General features: G+C 39.0%; 1 protein-coding gene across 1 annotated transcript in view; it reads right to left on the bottom strand.

Moving 5' to 3' along the window:
* The window catches only part of KCNH7 (potassium voltage-gated channel subfamily H member 7), a 337,214-nt gene that overhangs the window by 144,675 nt on the left and 165,396 nt on the right, over window positions 1–27,143 (bottom strand). The window contains exon 3 of the mRNA XM_077829919.1: window positions 1,504–1,659. Coding sequence (XP_077686045.1) covers window positions 1,504–1,659 — 156 coding nt within the window. The remainder of the gene's footprint in view (window positions 1–1,503; window positions 1,660–27,143) is intronic.

Genomic DNA, 27,143 nt, shown 5'->3' on the forward strand with positions numbered 1-27,143 from the left:
TGCATGCACCAGGCTGGTGATACTGAAGGAGGATGGTGTGGAACCGTGGCTCCTCAAGTACCTTTGTGTGCATTTCCGTTTGGGAAGGGGAGCATAGAGCTCCCCAAAAGACAATAATAATTGAGTAGTAGAAACAAAGGGTTTTGTTGTTGTTTTACTAGAACCCCCCTTTTCAGTCACGTAATACACTCTCCCTGAGGAATAGCAACTACATTCATTTATCCAACACTGGTTCAGGCTGAAATACCAGAAAAATACATTAAAACTGCTGTAAAGTAAAACATGTCGTCATGCATATAGCCCAGTGCTGTTTCAGCAATACATTGAGTTGCCAGATATGAACCCTAACTGTGGAACTGATTGGGACTCTGATTTCTTAGCCTATAAAGGTTTGGACTAACAATATTCATGGACTCCTAGGAGTTAGAGAGACTAAAAACCTATTAGATTATCCATTGCATCTTTCTATTTGAGCAGGTTTGCTCTCTACAGTGTATCTCCTATTGCTCTGAAGTCTGGTTTTAAATGTGTCAAGCAATGGGGATTCCATTGCCTCCTTTGCACTGCCATTTCACAGTCTAATAGCCCTCACCGTTAGGAATAAACAAATGATTCCCAATGAATACTTTCATTTGATGAACTTAACCTCTTTTTTTTGTGTTCACAGGCAATCTGCAAGTGGTTCATGATTTCTCATATGTATTTGATGTAGATCTTTAAAATGTTTTCTTCATAGATTGTTTTTATCTCCTGAATAGATAAGCATGCAGGTACTTCTGATTTGAATACGTGTGCATGCAAATTTAAAATTTAATTTCTGGGAATACTTGTGCATTCAGCTATTAAATTAACTTTCCATGAATATTTCCGTAAAATTCAAATGGTTGCAAATGAAAACATAAAAGGCACATGAGAATGGCCAATGTAAATTAATGTAGGGTTTTATCCTTGTACCACCAAAATCAACGGGTGAGTTACCGTCAACTTCATTGGGCACAAAATCAAGCCCTTAAAGATTTGAATGAATATTAATGGATTTTTTTTTGGCATTACACACTCAGCTCTCGTTAGGAAGTGTTTCCTGAGATTTAGTTTAAATTTGCCTAGATTTATGGTAGGGTACCGACTCTTAATAGAAGTAGGATATTTGGGGATAACATGGTTTTGGTCGGGTTTGTTTTTCAACTTTAGTTCATATTTTTGATCACTTTTTGCTGAAATGTGTCAAACTGAAATACATTATTTTAGAAATAAGTCAAATTTGACATGCTTGTAGTGGAAACCTGTAACTAAAAAGTTAAATATGTTAAAATTCTACCACAGTTATAGGAGCGGTAAGTATTGTCAAGAGTAGCAAATTCTCTTTGCAATTAGGTCTATTGATATATTTTTAATTCATAATATCTGAAATTATAACGTGGATGAAACTGTTCTGCAATGAAAATAACAGCAATATATGATCGCTTTCTCTCCCCTTCCCTCCTCCACTCACCCCCCACTTACGGTTTACAAGTCTGGCTGGCAATATCGGGTTGAACTTCTCGAGAGACTCCGCATTCTCATCATCTGTTACATACTCAAAGTTAATAATAAACATCATAGCTACTCCTTCTTGATTTTTCACTGGGATTATGTGGGTGTTGCAAATGAAGGTGGACCCTAAGAAGGGAGAAAAAGAAAGGAAGTTTATGTAAGTCAAAGAAATCTGCATAGTTTCTTTTTTTCTTTCACCAATAACTCCAGTAATGTCAAAAATGCCGCAGATTGTTTCTTTTGCTCACCAGACACATGAAGCATTTTTTATTTAAATAAGGCCATTTTTGGCACAGAGGAAATATAAGTGTCTTCTAATTGCTTATCATGTTAACTTGTTCCAAAAGACTTCTCAGGTAAGTCGCCACTTTCTTTTGGTGCACTGGTTTTTATTCACTGGAAATGCTTTGAATATAAACACACAGCATCACATTGTGGAGGTATTCAGTATCAAATGCCACAGACAAGCTACCCCATCAACCACAATGCTTATTGGAGAACACAAAGCCATATTCACTTCCTAAATGTCAGGGGTTCTTGAAGCTTTTTGGTTTGGTTACAATAGAGAAAATCACTCATTAAACATTTATGTGTATAAATATATAGCCATTCTTATTTTTGTTCTTATTATTTTGGGGTCTGCACAATGGCATTTTGATTTTTGAATTAAAAATGATGTTAATGGAAACAAGTCCTTTGTTTTAAACTTGATCATACTAACTGGTGATTCACATTCTATCATCAAACACATTTCCAAACCTTAATAGCCAAGATTTTCTAACTTGAGTAACTGATGTTAGGCACCCAATCCCTGGTGACAGACCTAATTTAAGTGGCCTGAATTTCAGAGGTGCTGACCACCACAACTCTTACTGAAGTCAACAGGAGGTATGATTGCTTAGCACTTCTGAAATTCAGAGCCCTTTTACATATGTGCCTTAGTAGGGATTTAAAAGTTTTGTCCTATGTTCATCATTATAATTTTCCTTGGAAAACTGATATTTGACAAAGTCATTAGCTTCCCTCTGATTCCTGGTGTTACATTAGTGGAATGCACTGATTCGAACAATAATGTGATTGCTGTAAGAAATAAGATAATATTCTCCTAAAAGCTTCACACAAATACAACTGTGAGCAAGTGTCTTCCCAAGATGAGCAGGAACATCATCTGTAATTGATCCATTTGAATGTAATAATCACCGACATTTGACAGGCAGTGTAATTTTTTAAGGACAGATCCTGATCTGGGTCCCACCACAATAAATCAGAAGTATCTCCACTGAAAAAAGAAATACTCAAGATTTACACCATTGTAACTGAAATCAGAACCTGGCCCCTAGTAGTTAAGGTAACATTTGCTATAATGTGGTATTTAAGGCAGCTGGAGCTACGGATAAAAATGGACATGCTGCCCCTTCAAGTTTTGCAGCTGTACCTTCAATCCATTTAATAAAACAGTTAAGCTGTGGCACTTGCCACAGTTTCCATGGTAACAAAGGGGATGACTTTAGTAAACAGAAAATAAGCAATTTAAGACTGTTCCATGAGAGCTATAAATAGAAGTGCTGCAGGCCAAGCATTGCAACATAGACTGGTTAAACAGAGAGTCTGAAGAGAGGCTAGAAATAACCGTTATGTTTTCAGCTAATTAACCAAAATACATATTGACTTTTAACACTTAAAATGACATTTTTTGATTCATTTGGAAAGACATTGTTATATTCCATCCGTAGCTTGTTATTTTGAATTTTTCAGCATGTGGATTCTGTTGTGACATACAGATTTACTAGTCAAGTGATGATCCTGCAACCTGCCACTTCCTGCCTCTCATGGAAAAATCAAAGGGCAGGAGATTGTCTTGGATTGAAACTCACATGTCTTGAAACTCACGTGGATTTGAAGAATGCTGAACTCCAGTGGATCAAATGTTTATGGTTTTGGGAAACAAGGGTGACAGTGACCAACAGAGTTGACTAAACACATGCTCAAGGCTACCTTTGCACTCAAGGGAGTTTTAGCTTTTAACATGTCTTCCCACAGCACGAAGTATTAATGCTATTTCACATTTACGGAGAACATTTCACTCCCAAGCATGTACAAATGATATGTACACCATAGGTAGTGATTCACCTCTGAGGAGAAATACAGCACAAGAACATGACAGAAATTGAATAATACTGTAGCCAAAGGAAATTGCAGGGAGAATTTAGGAACACAAAGAGGGAGAGATCCTTAGCTGGTGTAAATCAACATAGCTCCAATGAAGTTGATGGAGCTATATCATTTACACCAACAGAGTATTTGGTCAAATGAATGTAACCAGGCTAGAATTTGTCCAACACATCAGGGCTTTTAATAAGTGCCAGGAGATATTTAATGACTACAAGTGATCAGAGTCTGCATTTTACATCTCATCCAAGAGATAGCACCTGAAGCAGCACTCCACCTTTAAGGGAAAGGTGCCAGCTAACAAATTCCCTAACACTGCTTCCTGTACCATCTAGGTGTTGCTTCAAGGCAGGGTCTTGCATAGTCTATGATTCCACTGGAATATACACGTGTTGCCAGTTTGGTTGTGTTTAAACCTTATAATGTGAACCAAATATACGGCGATACCATGTTCTCTGCCTGAGTCTGCAGACAGCCTGAAAGATAGCTCTGAGAGGTGTGAACTACCTCCATTCATCTAAGTAGGGAGTTAACTCTGAAAGCTAAGGAAAACAATGTGGAAAATTAAATGTCTAAATAGTTCATGGATGATCATTTTAGTGGAAACATCCAGGTAATATGCTTATCCCACAATTCCACTCTACCTCTCAAGCCTTTTTGAGTACCAGACTCTATCTCTGCCCTTCACCCAGCTGTCAAAACATCTAGCTAACCTGTGACAGCTTCTACAATGCAACTAAGTGTGATCGATACAAAAATTAGCAGCACATTGAAAACTGAAATGTGGGGACAGCCTAAACTAAACTGAAGTTAATATCAAAATAAATATGACAGAGATTATTGTATTGATTGTACTATCACCAAAAACGTCCATTCTCTAATTTAAATAAAGTTGCCTCAGAATTTACACTCTGTTGTACTAGACTACTACAGGAAATCTTAAAGTAGAATTTCGACCCAGTTTGCTGATCCTTAGTGAAGGCCTTGCTTCCAGAGCCACCTCACCAAACCAAACCCCTTCTAGTTCATTTGGTCTGACAGCCTCAGAGCACAAGAGGCTACGGTACCAGCTAAGCAGCATAATTCACATTTAAGTAACATTTTGTTATGATGTCAATATCACAAAAGCTAGATTATTTGTATCCAAATGAAAATAAGTAATGTAAGAATAAGACAAAAGGCAACTGTGACTATAAAACACCAGAGTAAAGAGATAAATACTTGTTGGGGAAAAAAGTAGCTGATTCTCTAATGAAGCTGACAGTAATGAAGGAAGTAATAAGTAACTTGTTTGTAAACAATATTATCCAATATTTGCACTCTTAGTCATTCAATTACTTGTCATGGCACTCAGCATGATTTCCGTGTTTGTCCTCTTTATCGAAACATTCTGAAAGTAGGAAATGCCTCTGATGAGCAATACAAATTTTAATGAAGTTTCTGGAATTTGCAATTCTTATCTGTAGCCACTGAGAAAGCAAAAGATGTGTAATCAGAATAATTATTAAAATTACACCTTTATTAACAAATTGATTAAATATCCAAGTGGTATTTGAAATTAGATTAGTGTGCTGAAAGACCAAAGCTTCATGTCTCAGCTTTTAAAAGAATATTATTGAGGAATTGTCATGAAATATAAACATTTACTTTACCATTGAAAACAATTCAAATATATAGTTAAAATTATTACTGTGATGGACGCTATATGAGTAGATTGAGAGACACTGGAGAAAAGTTGGAAATTTCCTTGGCAGTATGAATTCCATGTTTAGAAAAGCTCTTTCTAAACAGTAACCCAATGTCTCCTTCTGCTTATAGCTGAATTTAAGTCAAAATCATGGGTGTATGACCTTGTATTGAAATCAGCCCACACTCTGCTGTGGAAATTAATTTGATGTTAGAAATCCAGCATTATGATTTCACAACAGGATCCTAGGGAGAACATGGGCTAGGATGGAGCAATCCCTTGCTGAAATACTGTGACCCAGAGACCCCTTAGCAAAAGGTCCCATGTTCTTTGCAAATAACTCTGACCTCAAACCTAACAAACTCACATTGCCAAACATGTCTGACAGAATATTTATCCATAAAGAGTAACATATAAGATATCTACCAAAAGCTCATCAATTCTACAGATTCAGAATCACCGTGAGATATATATAGGGGTTTGTAGAGCTGAGCAAATCATTGATGTTTTGGCTTAATGGACCAACCAAATAAAGAAAAAAAATCATTTGGGGTCAAACGAAACTGTTCGGCTTTCTGGCTTGTTTAATTGTTTGTGTGGTTTTTATTCCCCTCTCCCCCCTCCCTTTTTTTTAAATCTAGCTGCATTTCTAAAGGGAACATCCTTTTGCAACGAAAAATCAAAACATTTCCGTACAAGAATGTCAGAAAGAAACATTTTGACATTTTCTAAATTTTTTTCAGCTGAAACTAGACACCAAATTTGACCTGACTCCACAAATAGTTTCAGTCGCCCTGAAGCTGCATTTTTCAGCTAATAAATGATTGTCCAAAAAATGTCGCCCAGCTCTGTTTGTATTGTGCCTCCTGTGTTTGCATGGCAATGTGTCCATACACCACCTACACCCGCTCCAATGCCTTCAAACACAGAGAGGAGCTATGACGCCCTCCTGCTGCAGCTGCTGTGGCCTTCAACCCCTGGAAAACCCAGAGTGGCTGCTGTCCAATCCACACAGCTGCTCCTTCCTGGCCTGAAGGTGCTGATGAGAGATGTGCAGGGAAGGAGCAAATGGAAAGAGCAAACATAGGGGAGAGTAAATGGGCTGTCTGTGAGAGAGTGGAGGCAGACAGTGCTGTAGTGTTAGACAAATCATTTTCAGAATCGGCTTTATCTTTATCTCTGAATAAAGATATGAATGAAACACTTGAGTGACTGTTTCAGGGGGAAAAATCCAAGCAATTATAGAACATAAATCCATTTATGGAAAGGATTTATGGAAGGTGTGGTGGGGAGTGGAGGGGGCAGGGGCAGGGTGGGAAGAGGGAAGGCTGCTTGTTCTTTCCTGAAATGTTCATTCCATTGTTTTGCCCTCAAGATACATACTCAAAACACATGCCCTCAAGGAGATGGAAACTCGGGGATGGGGGTGGGGGGCGAAGAATCTATTAATTAAAGATTATTTTAAACTTTTAAAATCAATTTTAAATTACTTGCAACAAAACATGGGTATTTCACATTTCAGTCCCTTGTACTTTTTTGTTCACGTCACTCATTAGCAGGTTTGAAGGTCAGGCATCACTGTTATTTCAGGCAAACTGACCAGAATGAATGAAACAACTTTAATTTCCAGCTTCTATGAGCCTCAGTTGCAGCTGCAACTATCTACAGTGTTTATTTATTTGGCATGAATCTCACCATTTATGGCATCGTTTGTCTATCTAGCTAGAGAGGGTCTGGACAATTGAGATTCAGCTTGAGAATATATGCCTGGTACTGCGCACAGAATGAAGAATACGTATGGGTACATTTGTCTCTCACTGCATAATAATCTGTCCTTTTTTTTAAAGGGACACTCCTTATTTGTTGCCTAATGTCCCCTCTCCCACATAAAATCAAAATAGCATACACTATTGTTACATACTTCTACAACAGTAGTGCAAATAATCATACTCTATTGTAAAAAATTAGGCTTTTGTGTTAATAAGATTTTTGCCATGCATAAAAAACGAAGGTGCTGTCCTTAAAAATATATATTCTGTCCTGCATTTATCTTGCAGCTCTCCTTCATTTCCCTGAAATGTGTGTGGTCACCTTAGCTGCCTATGCTACTTCCTTGCATATGTCTCCACATTATTTACTTTAGTATTACACACTTATTTCTTTTCCATTTTGTAGTATATGTACACTTTACTTAAAGCAAACAATACTGGTGATCAGCAATCCAGCATGGGTTATATTATTTATTAACTAAAGCACTGTTAATGAAACAGAGGTTTCCATGAGCAGGATTTTCCATCTGCTTTCATTTTCAAATCACCACCCAGCACTTAAGCAGGGAGGAGTTTGGCTGGTTGGCCGGAAGAAGAGGGCAATGTTTTCTGGCTTGGGGCAGGAGGGAAGACGTAAAGCTGCTGGAAAGAGCAGTCAATGTGGAAAATGATTCACCATCTAGGAATGTGGGGTTTAAAAAGGTCAGTTGGGCCTGGCCCCTCCCTTCTTTACTCACAGCAGCCAAGCTAATGGCTGGCGCCTCCTTGTGGCGAACGTTCAGTGTAGGTACTCCATAAATTAAGGCACAAAAGAACGAAAAAATGGCTTAGAAAAGGAATTAAGGAGAGGTGCTTGGTAATTGAGCAAGCCGGGGGCAGTTGGGGACTTCTATGACTGGTACGGCAGGGAGCCAACCCCCACATCATTATAGTCCACCTTAACCCCCTCCTATGAGGGGGCATGGTCAGTAAGGTCCCGGCAAGGGAATTGCTGGAGGGACTTGGATGAAAAGGGGGGGGGGGAAGAGCTGATGAAAGGCCCCCCCCTGCCTTATCCGGAGCTGGTTGGAAGTAGTAAGGTCCCAGCAAGGGAATTGCTGGAGGGACTTGGATAAATGGGGGGGGGGGGAAGCTGTGGAAGCCCCAACCCCCGCCCCAGAATTGGTGGGAATTGGTAAGGTCCCAGCAGTGAATCTGCTTGAGGGACATAAATTTTGTACCTGCACTGCACACATTTTATCCACTGGGTTAGTCCCAGACATCTGTCAATAATAAAGTTGCGGCCTGATTAAACCCATATCTAATGTCTCCTTTTGGCATAGCCAGACAACCAAAGGCTGGCTAGGAGCCTGTGAGGGATATACTGCATAACAGATATATTTTATTCTGAACATTTCCACAGTGAGTTACACATGTTCACATCTCCCCTCTATGATATTCTGTCCATGATAGTCTCCTGATGAAAACTGTTCAAGGTTGCAAAGAGCATTTTGCACATTCTTGGCTCATATAGTTCCCAAAAGACTAAACAATCATGAAAAAGCATGGAGAGCTGAATTGTGAAAGATTTGCACTTGTGATTATACTAAATGTATATGCAATATTTTTCTTTATAATAATGTCCATACATTTTTCTTTATGATAATGTCCATGCTATTCATACATGAACATAAATACAAGACCTTTTGGTTCTAATCTTAATACCCATATCTTTTACCAGAGAAGGATACAGGACCATGGCAGACAATGGGTTAAAACCTTGCTTCAGCAGCCAGATGCTCCTGCAGAGCTGCCAAGATTGCAGTGAAATGAAGACACCTGACAATGTGACTGCTTGTCATTTACTAACAGGGCTAGTGAAGAAGCAAGTTCTTCAAAAAAGCCCCGCCTTCTCAGAGAGGGGATATAAAGAGAGCAAAGGTGCAGCTGATTAAAACAAACAAACACACACACACCCAAACAAACCCAAAAGCACAATCATCTAGAAAATGGGTGTTCTATCTTGTGTGATCTCTGAGAGCTACTGCTGGGGGAAAAAACCCATTTATTTTGTGCTTTGAGCTCAGATTCTAGCTGAGGAAAAAACTTTATATTTTGATGGTTTAGGCTAAGGGTCAGGAATCAGGACACTTATTGTTTGTCATGAAACCTTTGTAAATGAACTATATCTCCCTGATGCTTGAAGTCTACTCTAAGCAGGCAGAACCCTTTGCCAAGCTTCTGCTGGCTTTTGCTGTATGCTATCATGTCAATGATGTTCTTCTAATATTTAAACAAATATTAAAAAAAAGGGGGGGGGGATTGCTCCTTAGTCTGTGATAAACTGAGTGGGGGAGGGTGCTCACCTAGAATAGTAAGGGACTAAAATATATTACCATTGTGTTCTCCTTCAAACAAAAGTGATTTCTCAAAAAGCAAGGCAGATGGCAACATCACTTTGTAAACAAACTTTAGTGCCCTGGCTGGAGATGTTTATAGCTTGTTGCTGAAGGGATGAAAGCTCTGTAATCTAGGGTGAAATTTGAGGGTATCCTTTCTGAAAAATGTCCTCGTAAACATGTGACAGTTGGTGCCATTTGGCCATTTCCAAAGTAAAAAAAAAATGTGCTTTTTCAGTAGCATTTTTATGAACCCCATAGTTGAGTAACTTCACCCAGCGATAATTTAGCAGTATCCAGAGATCAGGAAAATTACCCCAATTGCCTGTAACCCCATTCAGTCTGCTGATAGCATTAGAATAAAGAGTACTTGTGGCACCTTCATCCAATGAAGTGAGCTGTAGCTCACGAAAGCTTATGCTCAAATAAATTGGTTAGTCTCTAAGGTGCCACAAGTCCTCCTTTTCTTTTTGCGAATTCAGACTAACACGGCTGCTACTCTGAAACCTGTCATTAGAATAAGGGGCTCTCCACAAGCTTGCCAGCCTAGCTCATTATCACTTACAGGAAAATTAGTGAAACATTTCCACCACTGGTAAGAAGCACAGTCTTCCTCTAGAAAATTTCCCCATCTCTCAGTGAAACAAATTCAGAACATTGGGCAAGAACACTGGAGCTAACTGTATGATTCAGAAATACCCTGCGTGAAAGAAAGATCTAACAAACCTGTATGTCAGTAGCTGCTTTTTGCCCTTTTGCTCTCGGGGTTCAGTTTGCTCCTATAGATCTTCTGAGCCATCTGAGTTTTGAACACTCTGCTCAAAATATGTCAAAAATTTGGCCTTCAAATACAAGATGCGTATGTCTTTTTTCTGGATTCTCCTTACACTTCAACATACTGGAAACAGGAGGAACCTCTGAGAATAAGAATCCTTTGCACTTGTATAGTGCATCCCTTCCAAGAACCTCAAAAAACACAACACACAATAATTAAGTCAACTAGTCTGCTGCAAAGTATGTAAGTATTACTCTGCTCATTTTACATGTGGTCAGAGTGCAACACAGAGAAACTAAATGACTTGTCCAATGTGACACTGCAGGTCAACGAAAAAACCAAGCACAGAACCCAGAAGTCTAGTCTTTAACTGCTACACCACAGTCCCACTCTATCAAAATGTGTTAGTTAGTTAGTTAGTTTCCACACACAACTTCTGGGAATGGGCTGTATAATTCCCATAATTTTAACCTATGCTATTGGGGCTGTGACTTTACATAATCATTTTCCAGCTCCAGTTGACTGAAAATGAGCTACCTTGTGTGGCAAGAATGGGGAATTCACAAGTTTCCATTAAACTGCTGCAGATGGATCTGTATGACTGTCTCTTTTAAAAGATTCATTGCGGAGGAGCAACTAAAAATAGCTGGCAGGTTGAAATGTATTATGTCCCTCTTCATTCCAGGAGCTACATTTGAAGGGGGATGGGGAAAGAGAGGAAGAATATATTTGGCTGGTATTTATTAGGGAACTTACAATGATTTAATGGGACCTGCTCCCCTTGATAGTTCACTGCACCCTCCATATCAAATAGATATTCAGTGTATTACTGATGTGACTGCTGATACTAAGACTTCTGATTTACATGACTGCTGTAGAGAGTGTAAGGCATATGCATACAGTGTTGGAGGGGGGATACATTCTGAGTTAGCCAACTATAAAATTAACCCCCTGTAGACTGTGGATCTCCCAGCAATCATCTGGCAGTCTGAAAAGTACCAGCATTCTTAAGACTTCATTTTCTTTTACATTTATTCCATTTATGGTATATTTTAATAGCTACACCCCTACCCTAGCTTTTTTTATAATACAGAATAGACACAATTATTGCCAAACTCATAATTATTAATATCTACGCCTACACTCTAATAGAACCAGGGTGATTAACTATAATGCTGAGTACATTTTATATGAGAGGACAGTTTCATGGTGCTGTGTTATTTAACCGTACATAAAAACTCTCAGAAAATATAGAGTGATTAAATATTTTACAAGGAAAAAAGAATCAAACTGCGAATGAAGAAAATCAAAGATAGAGATCTGTATGTGTGTGTAGAACGTGGATTATAAGAAAAGCAATATAAATATCAACATATAGAAAAATGATGAACTATGTCTATGAAACAAGAATACAAGGCTAAACACTGAGGATGGAGTGGAGGTTAATGATAATCTAGGCATGGCCCAATATCTAAACAAATACTTTGCCTCAGTCTTTAATAAGGCTAAAGAGGATCTTAGGGATAATGGTAGCATGACAAATGGGAATGAGGATATGGAGGTAGATATTACCATATCTGAGGTAGAAGTGAAACTCAAACAGCTTAATGGGACTAAATCGGGGGCCCAGATAATCTTAATCTAATAATATTAAAGGAATTGGCACCCGAAATTGAAAGCCCATTAGCAAGAATTTTTAATGTATCTGTAAACTCAGGAGTTGTACCATATGATTGGAGAATTGCTAACATAGTTCCTATTTTGAAGAAAGGGAAAAAAAGTGATCCGGGTAACTATAGGCCTGTTAGTTTGACATCTGTAGTATGCAAGGTCTTGGAAAAAATTCTGAAGGAGAAAGTAGTTAAGAATATTGAGGTCAATGGTAAATGGGACAAAATACAACATGGTTTTACAAAAGGTAGATCGTGCCAAACCAACCTGATCTCCTTGTTTGAGAAAGTAACAGATTTTTTAGACGAAGGAAACACAGTGGATCTAATTTACCTAGATTTCAGGAAGGCATTTGATACCATGTCACATGGGAAATTATTAGTTAAATTGGAAAAGATGGGGATCAATATGAACATTGAAAGGTGGATAAGGAATTGGTTAAAGGGGAGACTACAACGGAAAGTTGAACTGTCAGGCTGGAGGGAGCTACCAGTGGAGTTCCTCAAGGATCAGTTTGGGGACCAATCTTATTTAATCTTTTTATTACTGACCTTGGCACCAAAAGTGGGAGTATGCTAATCAAGTTTGCAGATGATATAAAGCTGGGAGGTATTGCCAATTTAGAGAAGGACCGGGATATCATACAGGAGGATCTGGATGACCTTGTAAACTGGAGTAATAGTAATAGGATGAAATTTAATAGTGAGAAGTGTAAGGTTATGCATTTAGGGATTAATAACAAGAATTTTAGTTATAAGATGGGGACGCATCAATTAGAAATAACGGAGGAGCAGAAGGACCTTGGACTACTGGTTGATCATAGGATGACTATGAGCCGCCAATGTGATATGGCTGTGAAAAAAACTAATGCGGTCTTGGGATGCATCAGGAGAGGTATTTCCAGTAGAGATAAGGAGGTTTTAGTACCATTATACAAGGCACTGGTGAGACCTCACCTGGAATACTGTGTGCAGTTCTGGTCTCCCATGTTTAAGAAGGATGAATTCAAATTGGAACAGGTACAGAGAAGGGCTACTAGGATGATCTGAGGAATGGAAAACTTGTCTTATGGAAGGAGACTCAAGGAGCTTGGCTTGTTTAGCCTAACTAAAAGAAGGTTGAGGGGAGATATGATTGCTCTCTATAAATATATCAGAGGATAAATACTAGAGAGGGAGAGGAATTATTTAAGCTCAGTACCAATGTGGACACAAGAACAAATGGATATAAACTGGCCACCAGAAAATTTAGACTTGAAATTAGACGAAGGTTTCTAACCATCAGAGGAGTGAAGTTTGGAATAGCCTTCCAAGGGAAGCAGTGGGGGCAAAAGATCTATCTGGCTTTAAGATTAAACTCGAAAAGTTTATGGAGGAGATGGTATGATGGAATAACATGATTTTGGTAATTAATTGATCTTTAAATATTCATGCTAAATAGGCCTAATGGCCTGTGATGGGATGGGATCTGAATGGGGTGGGATCTGAATTACCCAGGAAAGAATTTTCTGTAGCATCTGGCTGGTGAATCTTGCCCATATGCTCAGGGTTTAGCTGATTGCCATATATGGGGTCGGGAAGGAATTTTCTCAGGAAAACTGTTAACTGTTAAATCTGTTAACTCCTTGCATGTTGACTGTTGAATGGTTGGGGAGGTTTTTCTTTGCTCCTTCTTTATTATGACTCTATCTGTTACAGACTGTGGAAGTCCAACTGCAGCAAACTCACTAGATTTCATCTTTTCTAAACCCATACTCATATGAGAACATGCCCTTTTACTTTAGTGGATGCACAATATAGTCAAGCTGAGCAGGAGCTGAAATAAGAGCTATCTAAGGGGTACCAAAATGTCAGATCCTTGGCAAGAATTGCATTTTATAGCTATTGCAAGAGAGGATCTGGAGTTTGACATCATAAAACAAAAAACACTCTTTGTCTCTGTCATAAATATAAAGGGAAGGGTAAACCCCTTTGAAATCCCTCCTGGCCAGGGGAAAGCTCCTCTCACCTGTAAAGGGTTAAGAAGCTAAAGGTAACCTCGCTGGCACCTGACCAAAATGACCAATGAGGAGACAAGATACTTTCAAAAGCTGGGAGGAGGGAGAGAAACAAAGGGTCTGTGTCTGTCTGTAGTCGTCTTGGCCGGGGATAGACCAGGAATGGAGTCTTAGAACTTTTAGTAAGTAATCTAGCTAGGTATGTGTTAGATTATGATTTCTTTAAATGGCTGAGAAAAGAATTGTGCTGAATAGAATAACTATTTCTGTCTGTGTATCTTTTTTGTAACTTAAGGTTTTGCCTAGAGGGGTTCTCTATGTTTTTGAATCTAATTACCCTGTAAGATATCTACCATCCTGATTTTACAGGGGGGATTTCTTTATTTCTATTTACTTCTATTTTTTATTAAAAGTCTTCTTGTAAAAAACTGAATGCTTTTTCATTGTTCTCAGATCCAAGGGTTTGGGTCTGTGGTCACCTATGCAAATTGGTGAGGCTTTTTATCCAACATTTCCCAGGAAAGGGGGGGTGCAAGTGTTGGGAGGATTATTCATTGTTCTTAAGATCCAAGGGTCTGGGTCTGTAGTCACCTAGGCAAATTGGTGAGGCTTTTTACCAAACCTTGTCCAGGAAGTGGGGTGCAAGGTTTTGGGAAGTATTTTGGGGGGAAGGACGCGTCCAAACAGCTCTTCCCAGTAACCAGTATTAGTTTGGTGGTGGTAGCGGCCAGTCCAAGGACAACGGGTGGAATATTTTGTACCTTGGGGAAGTTTTGACCTAAGCTGGTAAAGATAAGCTTAGGAGGTTTTTCATGCAGGTCCCCACATCTGTACCCTAGAGTTCAGAGTGGGGGAGGAACCTTGACAGTCTCAGTGGGGTGGGGTGGGGTGGAGTAAGTTGGAGGTGGGGTGGGGAGAGGTGAAATATCCCCAATGAATTGTCATCCTACATGAGGTCAGTGTTGCCTATGAATGGCTTGTGAATAAATGGCACAGGTTCTCAGTTGCAACTAGTTGTAGCAATTGGTTAAATTCAGTCAGTAATAACTTAACCCACCCAGTAATACAGAAGCAGGATATATACAGTGCAAATGGTTTGAAGTTATGTTTTTCTATGAATTAACAGGGGGTTGTTTGTCAGTGTGCAAATCTCTAGTAATCAGGTTTCTGCAGCTCTAGGTTTCCATTCATTTTTCAATGTCTGTGAAAAACAGAGACTTGTTAAATAGAAAGATCACAGTGCTTGGAATTACATTAATTCCATGTAGTTGAAATAGTTTTCAAAAATGGAGGGATTTTACTGTGCCTGTACACAGGTTTTGTGGTTTTGGTAAACATTTCCACAAAGTTTATTAAAAGCAGTAGCCCTATCCATTTACAATCAGATACCAAATGTGTAGATTCAGGTTAAACTTTTCATAAAAACAATGATGGGACACTTCCTCTTTCAGAACATTTTCATAATGGAAACATGAAAAATGACTGAAACTTTAGTGCCTGTTTATAAATATCATGAGATTATTTTAAGGTAAAATATCCCTTAAAAGTAAAAATATGTTTAAAAGATGTGGACAAAGAGAAATAGTTACACATTCATTATTACTAGATAGCTTAGACTTAACATTTATTTAATCTTACATGCTAAATCTGGAAATGTACTTTTTGTTTTCAGCTGATCCCCATCTACACCCTCATTAGAAGTTTTGCACCTCCAGGTATGCAGTTGAGAAATGTCTCATTATGTTCAGGAGGAAAGGGAATGCTGGATTGTCAAATATTGTCCCTTATGCAGAAAAAGTGCAGACTAAGACATTTATGTGTAGTACCCTAATTTCTTTTCCCAAATTAAACCATGTCAGATATTCTAGGCACTGATTTAAAAACACACCAAAGCAAGAAGGGGAAAAGTTGAAGGCTGAAACTCCATCCTTTTAATTTGTCTCAATTCACCCAATGTCTTGAAGCAGTGTGGGCTGTACAGTATGGGACCAAATTCTATTGTTAGCCCTGTGCAACTCCACAGAAGTCAAGGCTTTGGTGATTTAATTGTTAGTATAAAAAAGCAGAACAGTTTTAAACTGTCCTCTGGGGCTTTATGAAAGATGACATGATAAACCAATTATAATTGCTTTGTAGATTTGGGCCTGAACTGCAAAACTCAGTCAGGCATAGTGGCTCCAGACACAGAAGGAGATGGCACCCACTACTGCACCCTTTCACAAGCGCATCATGTGCTCAGTGTAAGTGCACCATGCACTCCACTGGCCAGTACTGAGGGAGTGGAGCTCTTCCCAGTACCATCTAAGGAAGCTGGCACCAGATTTCTCCTTATACTCATGGGACTTATACTCGGGCTCCTCCCAACACTCTCTATGGGGGCTGGCACAGGATGTTTCCTTATACTCAGAGGAACAAAAATCCCAGACTCTGTTCAGGAATGGAAAGCAAATGGGTATCTCATTATGGGCAACTATGCAGGGCTGGGCACAATTAAACTCACATTGTACAGATCCTAAGTATCATTAGCCTTGAATCCAGGAACTTGACTCTGGAAGAACAGAACTGAAAGCTACAGGGAACACACCTGATGGGCATCCTTGTAATATGAAGCAAGAAACTATCAAGAAAAGATCTTCAACCATCTGAAGAAGACAAGCAATCATCATCAGCAACTCCATATTAAGGATAGAGAATTCAGAAAGGGATATAAGGACAGCTGGATGTTTCTGTGGAGTGAAGACACAAGCTGTAACTACAAGATCAGACAGGATTATGAAATTGTAAGACAAGTCTCCATTGGTGATGATACACATTGGAACCAATGATGGGATATCATGTGGAACTACACAGATTGTAGAAGAGAGAGCTGAAGAAGAAGAAATACCAGTGATCTTCTTGGAGATCTTTCCAGTCCCATGGGTGAAAGGCAGAAGCCAGAAAATGCTAAAAGTAAACCGCATTTTGCATGTCTGGTGTGAAACTGAAGGTTTTGGGTTTGTGGAACTTTGGGCCACATTCCAGTGGGAGATGGGACTGTATGAATAGGTTGGCCTGCATCTCAGAGGTAGGGGGCTAATCATCTCAGTTGGAGATTGGTTGGAGCAGCCAGGAGGGTGTTAAACTAATAATGCATGGGAAGGGTGCAAAGGCGGCAAAAGCAATTCAGACTCAGTGTGTCACAAAGAAATTGATCTGATATGACAAAGAACGTGAAGAAAAGGCATTTTTCAATTGTTTATATACCAGTGCTAGGAGTCTAGGTAACAAGCAGAAGGAATCAGAAATTCTCATTGATGAGAAGAAATTTTATATAATTGGCTTCACTGAAATCTGGTGGGACTATTCACATGATTGTGAGGATAAAAACACTGGTTATAACCTGTTTATGACAGAGTGGGTAAAAGAGGTATCTGTGGTGTGTGTATGTGTGTGTGACAGTCTATGTTAAAGACACCAAGACCTATTTCAGAGTTACCAATAAATCAGAACCATAGGATCTTGAATGCATACAAATCAATGTGCTAACTAACAAAGCCCAGGAGGAGGTACTGCTGCGGTTCTGTTAGAGACCACCAAATCAAACCAGAGAATGGAATGAATTATTCCTTAAACACATCTGTAGTGTATAGAAAGCAAAATTTTGTTGCAGTTGACAACTTCAGTTTCCAAGACATCTTCTGAAGATCTCATGCAGCCAGTAGTAAAACATCCCTAGAGTTTCTAAATATTTTGGATAATAATTTTTTTAACACAAAAGGCTTTGCACCCAACGTGAGGTAACTTCATTTTGAACCTCGTTATGATGGATAAAGATTAATTAATTACTGGAAAGGAAGCTGGTGGCTGCCTAGGGACCAGTGATCATGACCTGATTACATTCAATATGAAGAAGCAGAGGACATTATCATCCAGTATATATATTATGTATTATTCTTGACTTAGAATGGACTTATATATATTACTGGATGAGACTTAGACTTAGACTTATATATATCACTGGATGAGAATGTCCTCTGCTTGTCCATATTGAATGTAATCAGGTCATGATTACTGGCCCCTAGGCAGCCACCAGCTTCCTTTCCAGTAATTAATTAATATATGTATACACACTTTGCATTTCAAAAGGACTAATTTCCCAAAACTCAGTAAGTCATTTAGGTTAGTTCTGCATAGGGTGACCAGACGTCCCGATTTTATAGAGACAGACCCGATATTTGGGGCTTTTTCTTACATAGGCACCGATTATCCCTCACCCCCGTCTTGATTTTTCACTTTTGCCATCTGGTCACCTTAGTTCTGCATGACATTCTGATTAAAAATATCACTATACAATATCAATAAAGCACCTGTTAAGTGAATTAAGAACTGGCTAACAGAGTTCAAAGTTGTCAACAATGGAGAATCATCAGCGAATGGGGGATTCAACAGAGATTGGCACTAGGCCAGATGCTAGTCAATGTTTTCATCAATGATCTGAAAATAAATATAAAATTACTGCTGATAAGATTTGCAGATAACACAAAGATTGTTGGAGTGGTTAATAATGATGAGGATAGGGCAGTTATACAGAAGGGTCAAAATGCATTTGAATATAGGCAAGTGCAAAGTTACCCATCTAGGAACCAGGAAGGCAGGCTGTACCTACAGAATGGGGAGCTATATCCTGGAAAGTTGGATTTAGGTATGAGAGTGGACAAACACCTTAACATGAGCTCCTAGAGTGATGGTGTGGCAAAAAGAGCTAATGCAGTCCTTGGATGTATAAACCTGGTAGTAAGAGCAGGGAGGCTATATTACCAGTATGGCATTGGTGGGACTGATACTAGAATATTGTGTCCAGTTCACATTTTTAAAATGCATTTGAAAAAAATGAAGAGGGTGCAGAAGAGAGCCACAACAATTATTTGGGGGCTGCAGAAAATGCTGCATATGTTTAGCTCATCAGAAGATTGAGAGGTGACTTGATTACATGGTGAGAAAATACTGGGTGCAGAAAGGGTTCTTTATTCTAGCGGAGAAATGCCTGGAAGCTGAAGTCAGACACACTCAAATTAGAAATAAGTCACAGTTTTTTAATGGAGAGGATGATCCACCACTGGAAAAACTACCAAAGGAAGTGGTGGATTCTCCATTCTAGGTCAAGACTGGATGCCTTTCTGGGAGACATGGTTCAGTCAAACACAAGTTATTTGGCTCACTTAGGGGTAACTGGGTAAAATTTAATGGCCTGTGATATGAGAGGAGGTCAGACTACGTCGAGGGTGGCCAACCTGTGGCTCCGGAGCCACGTGCGGCTCTTCAGAAGTTCATTTGCGACTCCTTGTCTAGGGACCGACTCCGGGGCTGGAGCTACAGGCGCCAACTTCCCCATGTGCCGGGGGGCGCTCACGGCTGAACCCCTGGCTCTGCCACTGCCCTGCCCCCACTCCTCCTCCTCCTCTGAGCCTGCCATGCCCTTGCTCCAGCTCCCCCCCCCAGCCCCGAGCCTCCTGCACACCATGAAACAGCTGATTGGGAGGTGTGGGGAGAGAGGGCAAGGTGCTGATTGGCGGGGCTGCTGGTGGGTGGGAGGTGCTGGGGGTGGGAGCTGATGGGGGGCTTCTGACGTATTACTGTGACCCTTTGGCAATGTACATTGGTAAATTCTGGCTCCTTGTCAGGCTCAGGTTGGCCACCCCTGGACTAGGTGATGTAATGGTACCTTATGGCCTTAAACTCTATGTATCTATGAATTAATGACATGGGTACATTATGAGATCCTGATGGGAATCTAGTCTTTTCTACTGCCTCACCATAACAATGCCAGCAGCAATAATCATTAGTCTCTCAGTCTCCCACTCATTTTTTTCACACCAGCTGCTCAAAATTGCAGTCTAAAGTTACATGTTTCTGCAATTGGCATATGCAGGACCCAGTACAGAACCTTTTGCTACTTCTGGAGGTAGAATCAGAAGGTACACATTCTTCATCAATTCTGTCCCCTTATGACCTGCTGTGTAAAGCCCCAATTCAGAAAAAGCTTTTAAGCATAGTCTTAACTTTAAATACATGCTTTAGGACCACCCCAGTTCAGGAAAGCACTAAAGCATATCCTTATTTTTCATTTATTATTCATGTGCTTGAAATTAAGCACATGATAAAGTGTTTTGCTGAATTAGGGCCATAATTTCTGTGCATGTCTGTATATATGAAGTAAAAGTTTATCTACTTGCTGCTCTATCCCACAAAGATATCTTACCAAAGATGAATGATATGATAATTTCATGCAAAATGTTAAAGTGGTGAAATTCTGATATTTTATATTAGGCGGGGAGAGAATTATTTGTGTTTGTTATTAGTTTAATGTAATACCCAGAAATGTAAAATATTTTAGCAATTTGTGACCTGATAAAATGTCATGGAAAACATTGTATTGAGGACTCAAAAATTATGCAAGAAAAATTGGAAAGTTTTTATGCATTAAATGTATTGAAAGTTTCAACCAGTACTACTGTATGTATATATTACATATTTATAATCTTCTGGCAAACAAAAGACCAATGAATGCACTGAAGCTATATATCTCCTATTTGGTTTTAACCCAACTATTAAGATTTCCCTTGTAATTTTATTTGAATACAGTATTCTTCACTTCCTGGTAAAAATTTATTGTGTAGTATTGCTGTGCATTGTAAAACATATACTGCCTCTCGCTCTGGGTTTGGTTGCGTTTCAGTAGTGGGTAAAGTAATCTTATATTTATGCTCTGCACAATCAGATAAGAAAGTTTGTTAATTCCTTCAAGATCAACTAGAATGGAATGTGCTATAAGGTCATTAACATCCACTGAATGCTGAAAAAATGCATCTGTTCATTCAGACCTATTGTCCCCTTTGAAATATTTAGGATTCTGATCATAATTACTCCATCATAATAATTTGCCCCATCACCACCTGATTTAAGAAGTCCAAAACTCTCACCTAAGATGCCATTGAAATCTATTTTTTATTTTTGAAATCTGATTCAGCTCAGATGGATTATAACGGCACATCCTCTTCACAGAAAGCTCATGTTCTTAGGTTGGAATCATGCCCTCGGTATATGTACTTGATGGGCTCACATGATGTCCAGGCTGCCCATGTGAATGTCCATCCGTTAGACTGGCATGGTGCCCTCCCACAAGTCGTTTGGACCCTTTCACAGGACATGTCTTCCAGGCACTGATGAGGAGTTTATACTGGATGTTTACTTAATACTAAATGTGCCATCTTTTTTGCAGCAATCCCTCCTGTTTGTATGTTGTCACTATGTCTCCTTGTGCTAAATCATAGCTGTTAATGCAATGTGTCAGAAGAGAGCTTATAAGTACTTCTGCCTAGGTAGCACTCTAACAGCTTATATTGCCATGGACATGGTAAGAAATCTATTACTAATACAGTGACATTTTAAATTATATGTCTAATGAGGTTTTAATTTTGATATAATAAAACAGTTAATAGTGATGTTTTAAACACCCACTAATGATTAATAATTTGGCGCCTGGTCCTGCTCCCACTGAATTCAATAAAGTTTTGCCATTGACTTTAATGAGAGCATGAATGGGACCATTAGTACTCAGATGTATTTAGTAAGCCAGATATTTAACTGATCATTTTAAAATCAAAATAAAAGTGTACTGACTAATTAAATTGTGTTTATCTTAAATTCACTACTTAGTTTAGCTAAACACATCTTTACATTTAGTTATAAAATATTAACTTAATAAACCACTTATTAACAACATCAGTTTTACAGATATAACTGCACAACATATATCTGATTACATTGTTAATTACATCTTTTATAAACATATCTTTAGTGAGCACTTAGTTTGATAAACAACCAGTTTGCTATCAAAATTAAATGAAATGCATAGTCAGGTGCCTTTAAGAAAAAAATTTAAAGTAGTGTCGTGGTTGAAGAGTCAAGGTATATCTCAAAGCATTTTCCACAGGCATTGTGTGTGTTTGTCAGACATTGACAATAGGGGACAGGCTGAACCAGAAAGGAGTTAACACTCCTCAAGCCACAAGCTGAGAATTTGCTCTGAAAATAGCCTACAGGGATCAACTGGTCCAATACATTACATGTTTGTCTGCCAGTTGTGTAGGGCCTAGTGTAAGATACTGTACCTGCCATGAAATAGGTTGATCACCTTTCTCCTAATAATAATAATAACTATCAAAAGAGGCCAGCTCAAGTTGTTCACATACTCAGCGCTAAAAACTGGGGTCATGTTTTCAGAAGAGTTCAGTTCCTATTTAGGCACCCAAATAAGGGACAGATTTCCAAAAGTGCTCAGCATCCAATGTGCTGGCTCTTCAGAAAATTTGGTCATTTATTTAGGTGCTGAAATGGGAGCTGAGTTCTTTTGAAAATCTGGCCCTGATTGTGGGTGCTGAGCTATTTTGAAAATCCTAGCTAGTAGCCCATGAGTAAAAAAGGAATGACAAAAAGTCATCACAAATCCATTCTTCCACATGTCCTTTAGCAGAGCCCTGTCAAATACAAATGTATTTTTCCCACATTAGTTTATTTACTGCTGTCAGCCCTCTTTTGTCAATGCATGGTTCCTAATAACTCTACTTCACTGTTTGTCTTTCCATTTGCCGAACTACTAGTCCCCACAACTTGAATAATATCATTCCTACAAGTACCATCCAGAAATCTAATTTTCGACTCGCTATTTCATGAGTAAAAAGAAAAGGAGTACTTGTGGCACCTTAGAGACTAACCAATTTATTTGAGCATAAGCTTTCGTGAGCTACAGCTCACTTCATCAGATGCTGTAGCTCACGAAAGCTTATGCTCAAATAAATTGGTTAGTCTCTAAGGTGCCACAAATACTCCTTTTATTTTTGCGAATACAGACTAACATGGCTGTTACTCTGAAATATTTCATGAGTGGCATCATAAAAATAGGGCAGCTACCCGGTAGTCTACATAACTGTGACTTACATGCAGCCAGGCGAATCAGGTATATAGATATCTGCCTATCACTAGGACTGCAGTAATTTAGTTGTATAAACTTTTTAAACTCTTGATACATTCTTGATATATATTATAGGCAGCACAGGTAGCAAGTCACAATATCTATAGTTAAGGTTGCTGAGACTTTCCATTATAAAACACTTTTTTCAGTTACTTACAATTTTGCCAAAGTTAAGCTGTTCAGGCTGAAATTTTCCATGCTGGGTGTTTGTCAAAAGGCTAATATTTTAGGATGTTTCAACTAAAATGGCTCAGCTATTCCAAGAACGAGGTTAGGGAAAAATGTGTTGTTTTGCCTATATTAAAAGAATTCTTACAACCGTTTTGTCAAGAAGCTCTAGCACCTCTATGCTTTGAAATAAGAACTTGAAATTTGGCAAGAGGGTCGACCTAGTTTCAGTGATGTGCTTTTTGCCATCCCCTGGAAAATGTACCTGCATTTAGACAGGTTTCAGCCGTGTTAGTCTGTATTCGCAAAAAGAAAAGGAGGACTTGTGGCACCTTAGAGACTAACCAATTTATCTGAGCATAAGCTTTCGTGAGCTACAGCTCACAGTTAGAGCTCTCTGCACGTGTTAAACAGAAACTGTATTGTCTTGGGAGCAATTCAGTTACTACATGTGGAATGCAGTTAATGCATGAAAAAAAGGATATTGGAAAAAAAATAAATATAGTAATGCAGCAAATGGGGTTCCATGTTTCTCAGCATCACCCCATAAAATAATTTTAAAGAGGTATTTTTAGTAGCTAGAAAAATGAATGATTAAAATTAATTATTTGCTGTTGGAGCATGAGTCCTTGAGAACTTATTTTTTCCCAAATGAAAGAGTTAACAGTGATTCAGGAGGCCCAGATTTCATATGCATCATGGAAAGGGCCACTCAAATACTGGAGGAGAACCTGCTTCAATACAACCTGCTTTCATCCCTGCCCCACCACTGACCTTTCTCTCTAATGGGGTCTGAATCGCAAAGCACAACTGAGTTGAATCAGCTGATTGCATACAATGTTATTGTGCTATACAGATATGCTGAGTAAGATCTTTTATGAAAGCTTGTAATGTTCTGAAATTGATGGTCATTTCGAGATATGTACAAAGACTGATGAATTTGTGTATTTGTAAAAAGAAAAGGAGTACTTGTGGCACCTTAGAGACTAACAAATTCATTTGAGCATAAGCTTTCGTGAGCTACAGCTCACTTTCATAAATAGATTCATAGATATTAAGGTCAGAAGGGACCATTATGATCATCTAGTCTGAGCTCCTGCACAATGCAGGCCACAGAATCTCACCCACCCACTCCTGCAATAAACCTCTCGCCTATGTCTGAGCTATGGAAGTCCTCAAATCGTGGTTTAAAGACTTCAAGGTGCAGAGAATCCTCCAGCAAGGGACCTGTGCCCCATGCTACAGAGGATGTATCTAAAACTGTGCTCATAATTTGTGCTGCAACACTCAGCTCCACCTCTCAGTGGGGCGGGAGGCAGCCATTGGGATGTTTTGGGATCACCCAGATTACTAAGGGGTTCTGTCACTGCCTGTCCTGTAACCTTGGGTGCCTTAATACTGTGCTGCCATGGCTCAGAGCCCTGACACCAGTTGCCAGCCCATAGGCACACAGATCTCACCCTTGCTTCCACCAGCCTAGATTCTCCTTGCGAGGTTCAACCTCCTTCCATTTTAAGGATTTTTCTTTCTTCGGTCACTCTAGGTATTAAAAGTGGGAAAACTCCTTCCTTTCTTAGTTTTCCAAGATTGGGGTTTCCTTTTCAGTTTCAAGTCATTTTAATGTTCTCCCATTAACTTTAATGATCCATCTTTTATCTTTTTCTAGGTTGCACAATGCTAGGTGCATGACACTAGTCTTGTCTGGTTGGGAGGCAGCCTACCCTCTGCCCCCGACCTGACTATCCCCTGCCCTGCTGTGAGGGCGAGCTGAATGTTGCAGCACAAATTATGAGCACAGTTTTCGAGATACATAATAACCAGTCGGTGTACATATTTTATAATGACCAAGTTCAGAACACATTACAGGCTTCCATAAAAGATCTTACATGACATATTTTTATAGCACAATAATATTGTATATAATCAGTTCATTCAATTGCTTATCCTTCCGGAGACCACAGCCTGAAAGAAAATTTCCTGAACACCTCTTCTGGCCTTCAGACAACCCCCCAACCTCATTAAGTTCATCATCTGAAACAAGCTCCCCACAGACCAAGACATACCAACTCAAAGTGGCACCAGACCTGCCAGAACAACAGATATGCCTGCAGGCATATCTCCACTGCTACAATGATGAACAGCCCCCAGAACATACTGTTCAAGATCCATAGGTCCTACACATGCCTATCACAGCATGTGGTGTACCTCATCCAGTGCATCAAATGCCCCAACAACAGCTATGTGGGTGAAACCAATCACTACACTCTCAAATGAACTCACACAGAAAAATGAAAAAAAGACAAAAAACATCATATCACCCCTGTTCGAACTCTTTTCACAAAGTGATCACTCTATATCAGTGAGTCAGTCCTTGTCCTCAAAGGAAACCTGCATAATACCTTCAAAATATGTGTTTGGGAACTTGAATTTATAACTCTGCTAGACTCTAAAACCATGGATTCAGAGACACTGGTTTTATGGCTATTACAACAATTTATAACACACCCCACTGCCTGCTTATCCTTTTATTTTAAGTGGTCTTCTGCAGCATGTGTAAACCCCTTGTGATTAACAATCTAACTCTCAAATGCCCACTTTATTTTAAGTGTTCTCTCACAATTTGCGTTTACCCCTTATGCTTAACAATCTGTTCCAACTTGTCTTTAGCTCAGACACTCTGGTTTCCTTCCCCAGCCCTGAAGAAGGACTCTATGAAGCTTGAAAGCATTTACCTTCCACCAACAGAACTTGGTCCAATAAAAGATATTACCTCACCTACTTTGCCTCTCACATATGCAGGATGAGTCACCTTTCTTTCAAGAAACCAGAAGTGCTAAATTATATGCTCATGTTATTTTCTATTATTAAAACCAAGAATTTAAAAACTCTGTCTACTAAATAAATGTTAATGAGCATTTAATGAATACAGTATGTGAGTAAATGGGTATATAATGCATCCCACTATAATCTTAACCTTTACTAATTTCAGTAGTTAAAATTTACTCTGATCTTTTTGGTAGTCCCCATCCCTAGCCCAGCATAGTGCATATTGCAACTACCACAAAACAAAACAAAATTACTGCTCAGCAACGGGCAAAAAACAAAACAAAACAAAAAACAACCCCAAGCCCTCCCTGCCCCACAACACTATAAAAATTTAATGATGCCCCCTGAATATAGCCCTGATGCAGCAAGGTATTTAAGAGTGTGATGACCTTTAAGCTCATGAAAAGTCCCATTCATTTATGTATATTGTAGAATATGGGCCTTAATGTGTGCATGAGTGTGTGTGTGCCTCAGCATTATTTTACTTTAATACTGTTACATTGCTTAGAAACTAGAGTTTAAATTATGTGTTTGTTTTGGACACATAAGAATTCAGAGAAAAAATTCATCTATCAAGCTGTTCGCATATTTAAGAGAAAATTAAGACTTTAGAGCATATCTAAAAAAAATAATACATTCTTCTATGCAATTATGTAATTTGAATTCAACCTTGGAATCCTGTACACTACCCTCAGTACATGTTTGCTACACTTTTTGATATCAGCAGGAGTTCTGCCACTTTGTAATTCTATTATATTTACTTTTTTTACAGCCTGCCTGTCACCATAGTATCTGAATGCTAGGTCATGGCCCTAAAAAGATCAATTCTGTCCTTTTTCTTTGTCTGCATAGTAGATATTCTATTTCTCTGTAGATCTTCTACATGTTGGGTGTAAATCAGAGCATGATAATCTCCCATTAACTGAGGGACAAATCAGGGCTTATGATGTCAATGGGTGAAGGACATCAAAACTTGTCCACTGCTCTCTACACAGGCTTTGCATGGAATATTGAATTCAGTTCAAGGTTTCAGTCTTTATCTTCAAGACACTCAGGGTTTGTCTACACTGCGTTTTAAAATCCCACTACAGCAAATCTCAGTCCGGGTCTACAGACTTTGGTTTGTATTACAGTGCTAAAAACAGCCCGTGACCCTCCAGA

The sequence above is a fragment of the Eretmochelys imbricata genome, chromosome 11, assembly GCF_965152235.1.
Source record: "Eretmochelys imbricata isolate rEreImb1 chromosome 11, rEreImb1.hap1, whole genome shotgun sequence".
Taxonomy (NCBI): domain Eukaryota; kingdom Metazoa; phylum Chordata; order Testudines; family Cheloniidae; genus Eretmochelys; species Eretmochelys imbricata.